Below are 17220 nucleotides of genomic sequence, written 5' to 3' on the forward strand. Positions count from 1 at the left end.
CTTATAGTACAAGCATGGTTTATTTCTGTCAGAAACTGACTGCCGGAGTGTGAAAGAGACTCATTAAAAATCTCTTACTGTGATCTTACATTGTTAAAAAGAAAAAAGGGAAAAAAACAAGGAAAGAAAAATAAAAAAAACAAGGAAAGAAAAAATGTAATGAAGTGTATATAGAGCCTACAGATGCTTTCAAATGGTGCTTCTCTTATTAATCGTTTTGCAAGCAATGAAAGGAGTATAATTAGTTCCAGGAATGTGGAATACATTGTTGTTTGGGAAAATCAAGTAAGTTAACAATTTCATCTTATCCTAATATTATGAAAAGTTAAAGGAGGAGGTCAGAATACTGTAGAGAAAAAAAGGATACAAAATAATGTTATTTACCTTAATCTTAAAACAAGGTTGACTGCACAAGGACCTTCTCTGTAGTCTTCATTAGCATTTGGTTGGCCCTTTGAAAAGAAAACAACAATGTTGTAAGCTTTCTTAGGAAAGAAATAAATACAACCTCAATAGGTCGTGATTCCTATAGCCCTTTCTGGAAACTTCAAGATTAGTGCTTATCCCAGAAGGTCTTCTTTGGTTTGCCAAGGCCTTGTTTTAGAGGATCAGAAAGATGCTTAACTAACATCACACTGTGGGTGTGAATGCTCCATACAGACAGCATCACTCATAGGATGGATCCTGTGCCTGCTGCTGCTGCATCTAGTCCAAATTAAGGCCATCCATCTAAAGAGGTGCTTTGCTGGTCCAGAGCGAAGAGCCAACATGCACTGGACCTTGGAGATGCACAAAGGTAAGGAACCTGGGACGGTTGTGACACCTGTAATCCCAGCATCCAGGCCAGAGATGGTTGTGACACTTGTAATCCCAGCATCCAGACCATGGAAGCAGAAGTGCGAGTTTAAGTACAGTTTAGGGTACATACACAAGAACCTGTCTCAAAAAAGCAAGAGCCAGGGATGTGGCTTGGTGCCAGAATACTTGCCCATCGTGCATAGAGCGTTAGGTTCTATTCCCAGACCGTGTGTGGTGGGGCTGGGGCTGGGGTGGGATGGGATGACTTAGGTACATTAAGCACAAGCATCAGGGGTGAACACAGATTAATCAACGTTCATCCTCCCTCCACTTCTCACCTATCATCCTGATACAAGACATCCATCATGGATGTCTCTATGACACAGACTATTCCTGAGAATACCCAGGCTTGATCAGACCCCCTGAAATAAGAGATTTCAGGAAAAGCTTGGCTCTGATGGCAACCTGCTGTGTAACCATGGACAAGTAATTCTCAGAGCCCCTTGCTCCATTTACAAAGTAGGTAAGCCACTTCTTTCAAAAGGTTGAGGAAAAACAGAGGATGTGGAAGTGAACCATGAATCACAAAATGTTAATCAATGCTGTCTGCCCCCTTTTCCTGTTTACTTCCTTTGCTTTTGGACCCATACTTCCTAATTTGTCTTTGATGGGGAGGCTAACCCTACTGTTTACCATGGAGTCTTCGACTGAGTTGGATGATAGAGTGTAAAGACTTAAAGTGGACCCCACTTCTGCTTCTGTGTAGCTAGCTACATGGCCTTGTACCAACCAATTAACCTCTGTGTGTCTTTATGTAGCTATAAAAGACAAGGAGTAGCTATCAGACCTCCAGAGAGGTTTCCTGTAGTCATGAAGCCCTTCTGTCTAAACACCTCCTTAATTCACAGCTGACCCATAAACCTCAGAAGCAGGTAAAACAGAAAGACATATAATCAGCATATGACGATACAGCAAAACACATGAGCCCATCCTGGGGCTCTGTGTCCATAACCTTCCCTCGATGGCTTCACCACCCAAAACAAACACAACACAGACTCCTGTCACACACATTCTAAGTACACATCATGCACTGCATAGTCACTGGACTACTATTTTATTAAGACAAGTTGTAGCGATCAATTGGCACACAAAACTCAATGACAAAAGAATCATCAGGAGAGGTTATAGAAATCCAATCAGAAACAAGACAGGAAAGTATCAATTAACCACAGTGTTTGATGGCTGAAGTGTAAGAGACTTAATCATTTTCTTCTCTTTGCTTATTGCCTACAGTACTGACCACTGGAGAGGCACCTGGGTGATCTACTTCTTCTCCAGAGTATGTTATTTGACAAGGGCTGAACATCTTGTAATGGTTGAGAGCAGTGATGTTCTCTTTCTCCATGGCTGCATAAAGAGATGGTTTCTATTGTTGCTTTTTTAAGCCCCTGATTTTGGGGGCACTACCCTGAGGTTGACAGACTATCTGTCTAAAACTCAATGAAGATGTCTTCTCCATGAAGTTGTCTACAAAGCATTTCAAATAAAAATGACTGGCAGAGGAACCAACCTGAGAGTCATGCACAGAGAGAGACTGTATTTGCTCGGGGATGCCACCAGCGTTCACGGAGATCTGTCAAGAAAACCAGTGTTATGACAAGCAAGGAAGTCAAAGGGAGATGACAGTGACCGGGACACTACATCGTGATCATCAGAGATGGTACTTTTAGAAGACCTTAGACAACAACATCTAGATAAAGTATGGCCCACGTGCTGCTGCTGGTCACTCTCAGACTATAGGGCCTGCTTGTTCTGCCATTCAGAATCTCATGGAGCAAGGGGAGAATCTATGTAACAAATCCTGGGGTAACGCACATGGTTTATGAGAAAGCGCACGCTTTAAAAGAATAACTCCATCTCGTACTATCATTCCATCTAACGTTAAGGGGGCCTTAATGAGAAGATATGAAGAGTGAGCAAATCCTGTCTTTTACATCATTATTACTTCGAGTAATTTTTTCACTGCTTCCTTGGGCAAGTAAATATGATGGGAAAGCAACAACAGAACCATTTCTCTAAAGGAACCACAAGAGTGAAACTTTTCATTCAAGATTTCTTTTCTGGTCCTAAGGTACATCCGCCTCAACCTCTACTTTTGTGATCTCTACCCTGGGGCACAAACTTGAGAGAGTCAACAATAGCAACAACAACAAAACCCACCACACTCAAAGAGAAACGGCAATGAAAACCATGGGTCAAGATCTTATTTCTAATTTATTACCAATGCTAAAAGTCAGCAGAAATCTTCGCAGCAAGCATTTTCTCAAGTCTAGGAGTATAAAATTCTTGCTGACTTCATTCAAAAAGAACTTAATTCAAACTGAAGTGATGGGGAGAAGTGTCATTAATTAATTGTCATTGATGATTTAATTAAGAAACATTAATGCTCTGGTTTACTTTAAAATGCATGGAAGACTTAAGATGAGCACCTGGGTGTCTCAACAGGACACATATATAAAAAGGTGCCTTAAGTGACATCGGAAACATGGCTGTTGGTATGTCACTATCAGAGGATTTAATGTTGCTATATGAAAAGTTGTATAACAACGTTTGCAAAAATGACTCTTAGAAACAGACAAATCTCTGACTATTTAGCAGCAGAGGACAAGGCCTTCTACCAGACCCCTTTGAAGCATCGTGCAGGCTGATCCACAACCTGCCCCCTCTTTCCCTAAGCCAATCAGGTGACTGGACAGAAGGACCACACACCTGTGACGTCCCGTGTAGGTGTGACACTGCAAGGCACAAAGCAGACACTTCTAGCACAGGACACAGGACTCCTCCAAGCATGCATGGGTGCTCAGGGTAAGAGAAAGCTCTCCCATACAAAGTATATTTACTAAAACTCAAGTACATTAATAATCAAGACTGTCACCACTGTGAGATAACCCTATGAAATTAGGCCACAGCTGCATAACTCCACTAAACTGAAACCCCACAACAAAGCTGACAGGAATAGTAGAAAACACCCTTCAACAGTTTAGAACTTGTATCTGATCGATTGCTTTCTGTTTAAACAATTTGCTTTAAGAAAAGTACTTGAGTGGGTATGCATTTTGACAGGAAATAAAGGAGGAAAACTAGAAATGAATGTCGGATGTAACTCTGGCAACAGACCCTGATAAGGACCTCAGACCCTAAACCACTTCAGAGTGTCAAGGGAGGGAGAAAGACGCATTGTCTGCTTCCCAGCTTCTCAGAGAGGGGCCTTGTCTGCTCTTTTTCTATTTTTAGTAACACTGTAAGAACATGAGATGTGTTGTGTTGGACTGTATCCTGCTAGAACAGGAGGAGGACATTAGTGGACAAGTTAGTGAAATCTATTAAGAATTCTGAAACTTAGCTGATAATAAAGTAGCGCAATCCATTTTTGAGTTTTGATAAATAGGCCCAGATAATGTGAAAATGTGACACAGGGAGAAACTGGGGGACGGGCCCGCCATCTTTGCAGCATTTCTAAGAATTGAAAATGATTCTAAAGCAGGAAACTGATGTTCGGAGGCACAGATTCTGATCACACACCCAGCTTTAGTCACCAGCACTCTGAGGGCAGTCACCTACACTGAACTGCAGCAGCTGCATCCCAGGCTGAGCAGCCTGTGACAGACAGGTTCAGCATAGCGGATTCAGGAGGAAATCAGGCCTTTCTCTGCCTTTACACAGACGTAGAAAACAAACGCTTCTGGAGCTGCTGATGTGTGGTACCTTTTATCAGAATGGTATTAAAAGCTAGTGGCAGTTTTAAGAAACATCAAGCAACATAAATAAACATAATTTTCACGTGTGTTTAATCTTTAGTTAAACCTGGTAAAATTTAATTCAGTTTAAATCGGTATTGAAAGACTTTTCTAATGAGAATAGGGTCGCCAACAAACACTTTCCTAATTATCCCAGACACAGGATAGCAAACCCTTCAACAGTCTTCTTGTAGGACCTGCTTAGCTTAAGTCAAAGACAATTTTTCAGCTGATTTATGAAGTGTTTCCTTCCTCCTTTTATTATTTACTTACTTGTTCATTTATTCATTCATTAATTCATTCATTTTGGGATGCCATTCTGCACATCTGGATTCAGAGTGACTTCTGCAGTTTTCCTAAACTGGTCAGTTGTCTAGACCACTAATCAAAAGTTAAAAATTAGAGTTGTCTAGATCTATCCCTAAACTGGGAAAGGAATTCAACTCTACTGGCTGAGCCTAAGAATCACTACCCAAGGTTTTGCCCACTGTGACTGGAGGCAGGGCAGCAAGTCTTTTCACATCTTCTTAGTGACTTGGCTTCCAAAGGGGACTGTTTAAATGAAAGCCTGCTGACAGCTTTCCTCAGTTAAAGGAATCCAAAGAGAACTAGATTTAAATAAAGCCAGCTTCAGTTTTTACATAGAAAATTAAGAGAGTGAAGCAAAATGACCAGGGTCAAACAAGAGGTACTTACTTCAGAGTCTTGACAAAAAGAACTCCCAAAGCACATCTCAAAAGAAAAAAACAAAGCCAAACCAGGCAATGGTGGTGCAGGCCTTTAATCCCAGCACTCAGGAGGCAGAAGCAGGAGGATCTCTGTGAGTTCTAGGATAGCCTGATCTACAAGGTGAGTTCCAGGGCATCCATCCAGGGCTACACAGAGAAACCCAGTCTTGAAAACAAAATAAAACAAAAATCAAGAGTGGGCAGTAACTAGAACTTTTCAGTAAGATTTATGAGCTAGGAAACATTCCCTAAAAACTGGAGTCCTTGGCCAGGACTTCCTGCACACCCTTCCACAAAGACGAAAATCTCCCCGGAAAGCAGGCTTTCTCCTCTTGGTGTAAAAATCCCCATGGTGTCTAACAGGTCCACACAGACTATATGGAATGGGTTCAATTTTTGATCAATTAATTCTCTCTAGTTCTAATATTAGTATTGTTGTTAATGAACATTGGTCTCCATGGACTTCTGCCTCCAAGTAGACCAAGATGATAAATAGAAGAGGGCAATTATCCATTTGCTGCAAATTATTAATTACTAGTGTGTGAGCTTCCCAGAAGATCATATTTTTCAAACTGGGCCAATCTTTCAAAGTGCTGGGCTATGAGTTTCAAGCAAACAGCTGAACTCTGAAAGCTTAAAAGTCCATGCTGAAAATTCTCTCCAAGAGGAACCTCCAAACTTGGCCCAAGAACTACCTTTCCTTTGGTACCTCACCGACAAATACCAATTTAGACCTCCTTGACCAATCTCCAATATGATGCCCGCGCATGCTCCTTAGCCTACTAATGATGGCACAGGGCCCCATGCACGCAGAGGACTCGTAAACCACCACACCTCACTCTGTCTAAGCACAGTAGAAGCAGAGAGGCTGATGCTGAACTTCACATCAACTGCCTGGCACCTTGTGATCTTTTACTCCCTTTCTGACCATGTAAATATTATAGCCTTTTCATACCTCTCTGCTTTTGCCCCAGTGCCAGCAAACTGGAACGGTAGATTCAGTATATTCACTTGCTCTGCATCTATGTAGAACTTACACTTTTCATTAGAGATAGTTTAGATGCAGATGAAAACCCCTCAACTCTGTGCTCTGCTCTAGGCACAATGGGAAGGCAGGCAAGAGAGGGCAGAGTTCGTGATAGCTAAGTATGATTGCTCTAAAATCCTGATATGACATGTTACCCAGTACACACCACTGCGGAGGCTCTGTGTTCTTACCACAGAGAACAACGACCCTGAGCAAAGCCGTAATGTAGAGATAGAGAGAATAGTTCAAAGAACAAGCAGGGAGGAAGGTGGGATCCGAAAGAGAGCTGATATTGGTAGGCCAGGCCAGAACCTGAGAAGGCACAGCAGGAACCTTCCACCGCAGTAGAGATGAACACAGCAGGGGGCTCAGAGGCCAGGGCACAGTGCAGCCTGGGGCTCTGCAGCTGCTTTGCTAAAAGCACAGCCAGTCACTGCTACTTCAAACCCACGGTAAGGTGTACTTCACTTAATCAAAAGGAAATGTCTGCTAATTAAAAAATAAAAGGAAGAAGTTTGGATAGGTATCATTTCTAGGCCACAGTTCTCCAGTTCTGTAATGAGGCCTCAGGAAGGTAGGTATTAATTACTGACTGTGAGACGCCAGGAACTACTTAAATATTCTCCAATTTCCTCTATGAGTATTAGCATGCTATAGTCATCATCAGGCATTAGGATAATTAATCATATGGAAGAAGTACATAAAAAATTATCTCAGTCAAAAGATGACCAGTCCTCAGAGACATCATGAAGGGTGTTTCTCACTTAGCTCTAATTCACCCAGTGCATTTAAAGGTCAAGAGTCAAACATTCAACCTGCTTTCTTTTTTATAAATTAAAGTATGAGGCAAATTTTACCTGTATGCTTTCAGCATCTTCCAAATAGCATAACACTACAAGCTAGAAATAATTATCTCCCTGTGAGGGCCAAGGATTGATTCTTCTGAGTGCGACCAATGCTATTCCACCAGTCTTCCTGGCTACCTCATGAGCACTGTGATCACCCTCTACCATGGGGAGGAGCAGAGGCTCACAGACTGGGCTCTCATCAGGCCAAGGTAACTAAGACAGAATCCAATCCAGTAAAATCCATGTGCCTTTCCTTTCTCTCCGACTCCATGAGATTCTGAGAACTGTCTCCCAAATGAACCAAACTCTGCTGCCACAATGGGAAACTAAAGAGTGACTAAATAACTATTCACACAGATACACACGCACATACATACATGCATATGTAATCATCGCTCCTCACCTCTGGGTTCTCTTCTTTTACTCTTCGTGACTGCAAAACAAGTATATGTCCATTAAAATCCAGGAATTCCACAGAGCCATGGGGCAGGCTGGCCAGCTGGTGGCCGAGGCTGTTACCTTCTCTTGGGAGGCGGCCGCCTTCCCCTCCTCGCTCTTCTCATCCATCTCGTCATCGCTCCACTCCCAGTCGCCATCTTCAGTCTTATGAAGGTGACCGCTCGACCCAGGAACTCGCCTCACCTGAATCAAAATAAGCCACACTGTCAGGGGTAGGAAGGGCACAGACAGCAGTCACAGGTACTGCTACTCTGAAAGGTAACGCACGTGGATATCCATCCACAGGTAACTGCAAGACAATACACCTTAGACTCCCATCCTCAACATCCTTCAAACAACACTGTCTTCTTAAAGTGCATTAGTATCATATATAGAACACAATACATTTTAAAGAATACCACACATGTGAACCATTAAAAAAAAAAAAGACTGCATTTTTTTCATCATTTTTACTTAAGCTAGAAACTTTACACACAAAGTTATGTGCCAAGTTTCAAAGTTGCCTGTGGAAATGCACCCAAGTGGCTGACTATATACAGACTGAGCAGAGACAGAAACCTGAGCACCTGACTTCACATTAGGCCAGAGTATCAGCGATCTAAAACCTTATGTCCACAGAGCAAATCCCCTTCCACTGCCACCCTGCTCCGTTTCAGAGCCTGACATTATACTTGTATCCCCAGGATTCTGATCAACCTACTTGAGCAAAACAAGACAGCATTGGACTGTCCCTAACACACGTCTTAGCTCATTTGCCACCTGAGAGATGACAAACACAGCATCTTCATCCTCATCTTGGATATCAGGCTTCCTGCGTTATTGCCTTTGGGGACACAGGGTGTCAGTGTACAGTATAAACCATAGGGCATGCTTTCAAGGGTGCTGTGGATGGTAAGGAAAAGCTTTTCCAAGGAGAGGACAATGGAGACTGGGCTGCTGTCTATAGTAATCTGAGACGTAACTTGGCAAAGCAGTGCACCAGCTGAGCACCCTGTGGACAGACAGCAGGCGGGCCGGTGATTCAGAGGAGCTTCCAGTGGAAGAGCGAGCTCCGGAGAGACCTTGCCCTCAACCCCTTCATTTCACAAACGAGGAGATGAAGGCCCAGAAAGTGACCTAAGGAAAAGCAGCTGTCAAGAGGGTAAAAAAAAAAATAATCAAAGGAACAAACAAAGCCTCAGACTCTCATTCCCTCCCCACCGCCACGTCACTGAAATCAGAAAGAGGCCATCTAGAGAATGTGCGGTGAGGACTTTGAAAGTCTAGGATATCGGGTTGGGGAGAGAGCTGGATGGGAAGTGTTCCTGTCCTGCAATCACAAAGACCTAGGTTCAACCCCCAGAACCCACCCGCATAAAAAAACAGCTCTGCGTGATGGTGTGCACAATTTCAAGTCTGAGAAAATGAAGTCAGGTAGATCCCCGAGACTCGCTGGCGAGCCAACCTAACCTATCTCGGTAGTTCCAGGCCAGTAGAAGATCCTGTGTTTAAAAAGGAAATGTAGGCATTACTTAAGAAATGCCATCCAGGGACTGGAGAGATGGCTCAGTGGTTAAGAGCACCGACTGCTCTTCCAGAGGTCCTGAGTTCAATTCCCAGCAACCACATGGTGGCTCACGACCATCTGTAATGGGGTCTGGTGCCTTCTGTTGTGTCTGAAGACAGTGACAGTGTACTCACAAACATTGAATAAATAAATCTTAAAAAAAAAAAAAAGAAATGCCATCCATTAGTTGTCTTCTAACCTACGCACACGCACACATGCACACATGCACACATGCACATTCACATACACATTCATATGCACACACGCACACACGTCTGCGATGTAATGAAGACTATTTTTCTACAGTAGAAACCATTGAGCCATATCATAGGCATGTTGTTAAACAACAGAGATATACTGAAAGCTTTAAAGTTAAGCAATGTACAAGTCCTATAAACAGGAAGACATGGACAGCACATGCTCAGAGGTGGGCTGGATTATCATGTGTAATCTCCAAAGGTAACTCTGCCTGTTCATAAATATGTGAGCCCCAATAGGAAAAATTCAAAAGAACTAAAAAGTTATTCATAAATTAACTTTTAAAGGATGCAGTCATTTTTAGCACTCTGAAAAACAAAAAGTCACCTTTGAGACACTCAGTGTGCACCTCCGTGCGTTAGCACAGTTGTTTCCCCCACTTTGATTTTGAATTGCTGCAAAAACCCTATTATAATGTTAGTGATTTTAATGGTTCTTATAGATGCTGGCAAAGTACTACAGAAATAAATGCTGAAATGCACTTAAGGATGTTTAGAACAGATTGCTCATTTCCAAACTATCAAGAAATGGGTAAGGGAAGAGGAAATAATTCTCCACTGACATATACAATTAATTTCTTTGGCAACACTAATCACGATGAGGGGTATTTGTTAATGACTACATTTAAAAGAAAGGGATTTAGAGCTGTAACAATTATAAAGCAGATATTCAGCTAAGAAGTAAGAAAGCAAATAACATCATAGATCAAAAACCAAAACAGAACTCCAGTCATGAAAAGTTGCAGAAACCAAGGATCATATAAATTTAATATTCTCTATTAAATGACACAAAAATGAACCTCCTTCCTCCTATAAACAGTTCGGATTCATGCTCTGAAACCTAGAGCATGCCTTAGCCCCCAAGCACTGCCTTTCTGTGATATGTCAGTTTCCTGTCTACAAGCAGAATCCAACTGCAAAGAACACAATACGTGTCCCCAGTGTGTCTGCTTTACGGCAGAGCCCTAGCTGCTTCTCTCTTAGTTTTATTTGCTGAAAGAGAAAACGATAAAACACAATGTCTCGGATTATAGCCCTGGCTATTGAAGGACATGATAAGATGGGCCTTTAACCAGCTGTTGGCTGAACAAACTAGTAAGGATATACATTAATTTAATCGCAACCAAGAACATCCCAAAACTTATCAAGGAAAATATAGATTTAACAGTATCAAGAGTAACAACCCAAGTTTGTGCCGTGGTCCTCAGCTCACTCCTTGGGATAAAACTGCAGCAAAAATTGAAAGCCAGGTTTCATGTTGTGTTTATGTGACAGTGACGATGAGTAAAGGGAAGGAAAAAAAATCAATTGCAGGAAGTTACGTCCTTGGAGGGAGTTTATGAGGGCAAAGCCACAACTTTCACCTCATAGAGTCAAAGCACCTAAATTTCCCATAGGTTTACAAGTGACCTTCTGACTTCGGAGTGTGAAAAGATTTGGGGGAGGGGGAGCCTTTATTTTCATCTCTCAATGGAGGACCACAATTCATTACAGAAAGGAACCATGTCTCCAATTTCCCACTAGGGCAGGGATGGGGACGAAAATGGACACAGAGGAACAGTGGTGCTCCCTGGCCAGTTCTCGTGGCCACTGGGCAGGTGCCCAGGGCAAACATCAGACACAGCAGCAGGCAAAGAGTCAGCATGGTGGGACAAGTGGCCAGCATGCTCTAAAGGTTCCTGTGGCATCTTTGTAAGGATGATTTTCTATACAGCCCCTGACTTCAGACCAGGAAAGATAAGGAATCTCTAAGGGAGTCAACAGAGTGACCTGTTATACATAGCCTTTGACACAGAAATGGAAGTACATCTCCCTAACACACTGCTGAGCAGAAGATCGTGGGTCCCGCAGGCACTCCCAGCCACTGACCAACCAACATCAACACCTTTCACTGCTGAAAAACTCTCTAGACACTGGGTCTTGGAACCTCCTTGGAATAATTTTCACCATTACTGAGAAGCCCGAAGGCAGCTTCTCTTCCCCTGCAGACATAGCATGTGTCTGACCCTGCCCTGCACCCCAGTCACAGGGGACTAGCCACCTCAGCCTCCCCCTCCCCCAAGCTCCCCTGAACAGCAGAAAGCAACACAAGCACATTTCTATTTTTAGTCATTCTACTAACAAGAAGCATTAAAGTTGCTTCTAATTAATTGCTGTTTTTAACATACTTGAGGCAATGCCAGGCAAACAAAAAGCCTTCTAAGTTATCAAAAATTAACAAACAAAATGAGTCGTGGTAGGGTTTTAGCAGTAAGCATTTCACTGTCTCCAGGGCTCAAACCTTGGCATCAGCTCTGCCGGCATGTGTCCTGAATGTGCCGCCTGGCCTCCGGGGCCCTCCGACTCCGTGTTCTTCTGCCTGCCATCACACACAGCCTGCAGCCTGGGCTGACTCTGCAGGCTTGCCCTGCCTCAGCCTCACACTCCCCCCCACTCCCCTGGCTGGCTGGGCCAGCCTGTTTAGCACAGCACTGAGAAGGCCTGCTGGGTCAGCCTGTGCATCCACCTCCCAGCCACACTTCAGGCCTGGCCACCACAATCTCTTACCTTGAACTCTCAATTCTGTGTTCACGTTGTCCACCCTCCATCCTTTATCCGCCTCTGCCTGCGACTGCTCTCTGTTCTGTCTTAGCAATAAAAATAGCTGCTTCTCCCCGCTATACACTGCAGCAACACAGTGTGACTGTGAGTCCATGGGCCTCTCCCACAGCCGCCCTTTCCATCTCAAAGGATGGCATCAGAGCACAGCGTGTCTTAGTTTTGATTTCCAAGTCCATGGCTGGATATGAACACTTTAGCAAGGCCTCAAAACTAAATTTCAGAATTCTCTAGGAGCAGCCTCATTCCGACACTTCTCCAATGTTATCTGAGTTAACACCTCCAGATTTTCCCTCACGTCAACCACGTCCATCACAGCAGCCAAAGGGCAAGATCAGCTAAAGCTACCAGCCTGACACCTGCCTCTTATAAACACCTAAGACTTGAAAGGCAATATTATTAATGGAATTAATTTTTCCTCATGGCCAAGTCAATCGAACGCCACATTCTGCATTTACCTCTGTACCTACCACAATACTGCCACCACTGTCCCCTTCACCACCAGTGCCGCCTTTCCTATTAAACACAACGCTAACTCTGGATCCTCCCTCAGTTTAGCCTTTATACTGTGTTGAGCAGACACACTTACTTTCTCACTCTGACCAACAGGATGACTCCAGACATTTTGAAGCTCAAATCTCTTATTATTCTGGCCTGAGAATATACTTATTTTCAGGACTCGCTTTCCACTCCATCCCTTTAGACACACGATAGCCAGGGTGTGTAGAAATTAAATACTTTCTTCACTCTGCTACCTTACACATGCATGACACAAACCTTGACCTGACCTGTCTGTCCATGTTCTCAGATATTCAGAAGGCTAAGTCAGGCCTATGTGGGTTATGAGATGAGTTCAAGGGCAGGCCTGGGTAACTGAACTGGAGTCCAGCGACTTTGCCTGAATCTGACTGAGGGGGTTAGTGCAGCACACAGGGCTGACAGAACAATGCAAACTCAAGAAAGCAGAGCTTCCATGCCTACATCAGAGAAAACAAGGGTGTGACTATGTATCCTACCCATTCACTCATGGAACTACACCGTGGTCACGTGAACACTTGTGCTCACGGTGCTCAGGAATCACACAAGCGTCCTGTGTTCTAGGCCACCAAACAGCTCAGATGAGACCCCGTGAAGATTCGATCTTCAGGAAGCCCATGTAACTGCAGCTCTACAAGGCCAGACAGCAAGAGGCCGAGGCTTTCCCTAACTCCTGACCCTTGGAAAACAGGAGATCTTCAAAAAGAACTGCTGCTGTCTGAAGCCACTGTATTTATGGTCACGTGGCACACAAAATGAATACTCAAGGGAAGGACTGATGAGGAATTTACTCAGTTCCCTGCTCCCTTCTGAGCACTGTGACTCTTTGAAGATGAGCCAGGTGTCTTTGATAAGCCCCACTCCGCCCGACAGCCCACCTGACCGTACTTCACTTTTCAAGTAGCTTCTTCCAACTGTACATGCGCTGGGTGTAAAAAAAAAAAAAAATCCCATTTTAATTCGCACTTACAAATTATTCCCATCTGACCATGTAATTGCACATTAAAACATCAAGAAGGAAAAACAAGTGTATTGCTATTAGGCAGAGATAAGCCACTCCTGCTGAATCTTGGCCCTTATCCTCGTCGATTTCTATTAACACCTTTTAAACTCCGGCTCCCACTGCCCTGAGAAAACGTGACATCCCTATCTCTAGAGCATATGGCGCCGCAGAGTCGAGGGCTTGGGAGGGTCCTACGGGTGATTGGAAAAGCTTGGGAAGACGTTGGTAAGTTAATAATGGGTCCTGGCAGAACTTCCTTATAATCCTGTAGCGTTTTCTACTGTGAGAATTAAAAAATAAATAAATGTTGCTCTTCACATAGAGACAAAAAAACTTTGTAACTTTGAAAATCCAACATGAAAGGGAGCGTCTTCAAAGAGAATGGAGGGAATTCTTTCACAGAGGCAGCACAGAACAGAGAGGCAATTAGACTTCTTACTCTGTTTTAATCCCATCCATTTCCCTAGATGGCATTCCTCCAAGTAAGGGCGACACAGGACAAAGGCAACTGCTACCAGCCAGGAAAGAAAGCAGCATCCAATTTTGCAGCCATTGTCTTTGTGAACTGACGCTTCTGCGGGAATGGGTGCCAAGCTGATGTGTAACTTCAGCTAATGAAGAACAATGGGGACACTCGGCCGTGGTGAGACAAATAACTCACATCAGGAAGACACCCTTCCCATAAAGCAAAGGGAAAGGAGAGGGGAGAAGCTGCCTGGACTCTGCAGCAGGTTAAAAGAGGCCTCAATTTTGGAAGAAGAGGTGGGGCCTCAGGAAGATGAGCCTGCAGGCTTACTGTAGCTTCCAGGGGGCAGGATAGCTAAAGGCTGGAACCAGAAGGAGTCTCCCAGGAAACAGAGCAGCAAGGTGAGGCTCCGTTCCCACTCTCTTGTGTCAACCTGGGTACACCATAGTCCACAGTCACTGTACTGGTTTTGTGTGTCAACCTGACACAGGCTGGAGTTATCACAGAAAAAGGAGCTCCAGTTGGGGAAGTGCCTCCATGAGATCCAGCTGTGAGGCATTTTCTCAATTAGTGATCCAGAAGTGAGGGCCCCTTGTGGGTGGTGCCATCCCTGGGCTGGTGTTCTTGGGTTTTATAAGAGAGCAGGCTGAGCAAGCCAGGGGAAGCAAGCCAGTAAGTAACATCCCTCCATGGCCTCTGCATCAGCTCCTGCTTCCTGACCTGCTCGAGTTCCAGTCCTGACTTCCTTGGTGATGAATAGCAGTATGGAAGTGTAAGCTGAATAAACCCTTTCCTCCCCAACTTGCATTTTTGGTCATGATGTTTTGTGCAGGAATAGAAACCCTGACTAAGACAGTCACTCAATCAAAAGGTAATCTAGGTGAGGCTATGTTTAGTCTATGTGATTAAAACACACAATCGAATCAGTGGAAATTACCCTTGACACATTGGCTGGGCCTGATCCAATCAGTGAAAAAACCTTCCAAGCTGAGCCAGGTCTCCTCTGAAGAAACTGTCCCTGTAACAGCTTCTATCCTGCTTCGGGGTTCCAGCCTGCCCCTTGTGATAGCCGGCTCTGTGGGTTCCAGCCTGCCCCTTGTGATAGCCGGCTCTGTGGATTCCAGCCTACCCTAAGCAGTCCCGCAGTTGAATGTGCCCACTCTGCAATAATTCTCGTTCTGAGCCTCCTACTGGTTCTGCTTCTCTGGCTGCCGCCTGACTGAGACACTTACTACATCTTACAACCACATTACTGCTATTTACAAACAAAGACAGGTACCCAGCAAAAGAGCAACACCAGTGCTGGCATCCTCTGGCTTCTTGTTAACTGTTAGCATCTCCAAGTGGGATCCTTAAGAAAATGGGACAGAGAAAACAACAAAATGAGAAGTAACTAGTCCATGAACCACGATAACTTAGGTGATTGATTCATGCTAGAAGGCATCTACCAAGATTAGGGGACTAGTTATTGGTTCAAATAAACCTGTGTTCAAAGAAGACAGCACTGCTACCTTGGTAAACCTTTCACCAAGAATGAGCTTTGATTAATGACATGGAAGGACTGCAGACATCTAGGGCCTGGCGGACATGACATTGGCAGCCTTGCCCTTCTCCCTAATTCCCTCTGCCTTGCAAAAACAATAACAACAACAACAACAACAACAAAACCATACTAGATTACATTCCTAAGACAGTCACCAAGGTCTGTTCTCTTATTTGGCCATTTCCTCCTCCTTAGGGTGACCACCAAGGTCCAGCTATCAAAATTACAATGGCCAGCAATCAAAAAGCTCCCTTTGGCTCACCTAATTAACATATCCCATTAATACTAAACACCTCATCCTAACACAGGGCTATAACCTTTGCCTTTATAAACTGCCATTTTCCTACAGGTCAAGCAATCCCCTCTCTACCTAGCATCAGTCCTTTGCTGTCCCCCACCAGCACAAACACCCCTCCCCTCTCCCTCATTCCCTTCTCCCCCATCCTCTATCTCCTGTCTCTTATTCCCTGGCCTTTGTCCTTCTAAGGCAAATAAATCTCCTTTGTGCTGAGAAGCTGGTCTTGAACTGTCCTGAGCTGTTACTTTCATTTCCTAAGGTATTAAGCTATATTCAAAGCCAGAAAAAGTATTAGGTAGAAAATAGTCCTGATACCATATTTCAGCCAAGCAACCTGAGCCTGAATAAACATGCACAAACCTTTTATTCCACACAAGGTCTCATGAAGCTCACACTAGCTGCAAATTTTCCATGCAGCAAAAGATGACCTTGAACTCCTGATCCCAATGCCCAAATCTTCAGCATCAGATGCCCTGTCTGATTTATGTGCTACTACCAGGGACTGAACACCTGACCTTATACCTGATACACAAGCACCCTACTAATCAATCTATATCCCAGGTTCCAAAAAACATTTTATATGAATTCGTGTACGTGAATTCCAAAGTGTTTCTTTGTAAAAATCACTGAGCGCTACTCTACAGAAGTTTCAGCTTTTGTCATCTTAGATTCCAGATTAGAGGACAGCAATAGGCAGTAAACATCCATCAGGAAGCCCCAGACCAAGTCTTAAAGCCCACCCAGAGATCTGCACAGCATGGCCATCGCATGTGAGACAGGAAGGTGGGAAACAGTTGCCACCGCTGCCTCTTAGAAGCACATGGTGCTCGAACGGCTGAGCGGGGTCATGCTTACTCTCTGACTGTAAAACCAACAGACATCCATAGCAGAGGACGGTCTGTAGCAATTACAAGAGTCAAGCAGACCATCAAAGTGTGAGCAGCAGAAAAATCTAGCAGAGACCAGAGCATCCGTCAGTGTGCAAAGGACTATCACAGTGGCACATGCGTAAATAGGTAAATCTGCATGTTTCCGAAAGCATTTAATTTACAGGATGTGGGGAGGTCTGCTGGTTTGATAGGACTGCTTCGGATTCTATCTGTTTTGGGCTTCAAGGAGCTACAGTGGGTAACATTTCTCTCCCCCTCCCTAGCCCTCTACTAACTTGGAAGTAAGCCTGAACATTATCTCGGCTCCAAAACATCTGCTTTGCAACTTCAAAAGTCATGCCCTGAGTTGTAGCTTCAGCTGTGAGTAGCATGTCACTGCGGACACACTTCAGACAAGACTTATCTGGTCCTCAGACATGCTGACC

General features: G+C 44.1%; 1 protein-coding gene across 1 annotated transcript in view; it reads right to left on the reverse strand.

Moving 5' to 3' along the window:
* Stk39 (serine/threonine kinase 39) overlaps positions 1-17220 on the reverse strand; it is a 256276-nt gene that overhangs the window by 95771 nt on the left and 143285 nt on the right. Inside the window, exons 11-14 of the mRNA XM_052182622.1 lie at positions 7718-7840; positions 7602-7631; positions 2369-2431; positions 385-452 (exon numbers count right to left, since the gene is read on the reverse strand). Coding sequence (XP_052038582.1) covers positions 385-452; positions 2369-2431; positions 7602-7631; positions 7718-7840 — 284 coding nt within the window. The remainder of the gene's footprint in view (positions 1-384; positions 453-2368; positions 2432-7601; positions 7632-7717; positions 7841-17220) is intronic.

The sequence above is a fragment of the Apodemus sylvaticus genome, chromosome 5, assembly GCF_947179515.1.
Source record: "Apodemus sylvaticus chromosome 5, mApoSyl1.1, whole genome shotgun sequence".
Lineage (NCBI taxonomy): Eukaryota > Metazoa > Chordata > Mammalia > Rodentia > Muridae > Apodemus > Apodemus sylvaticus.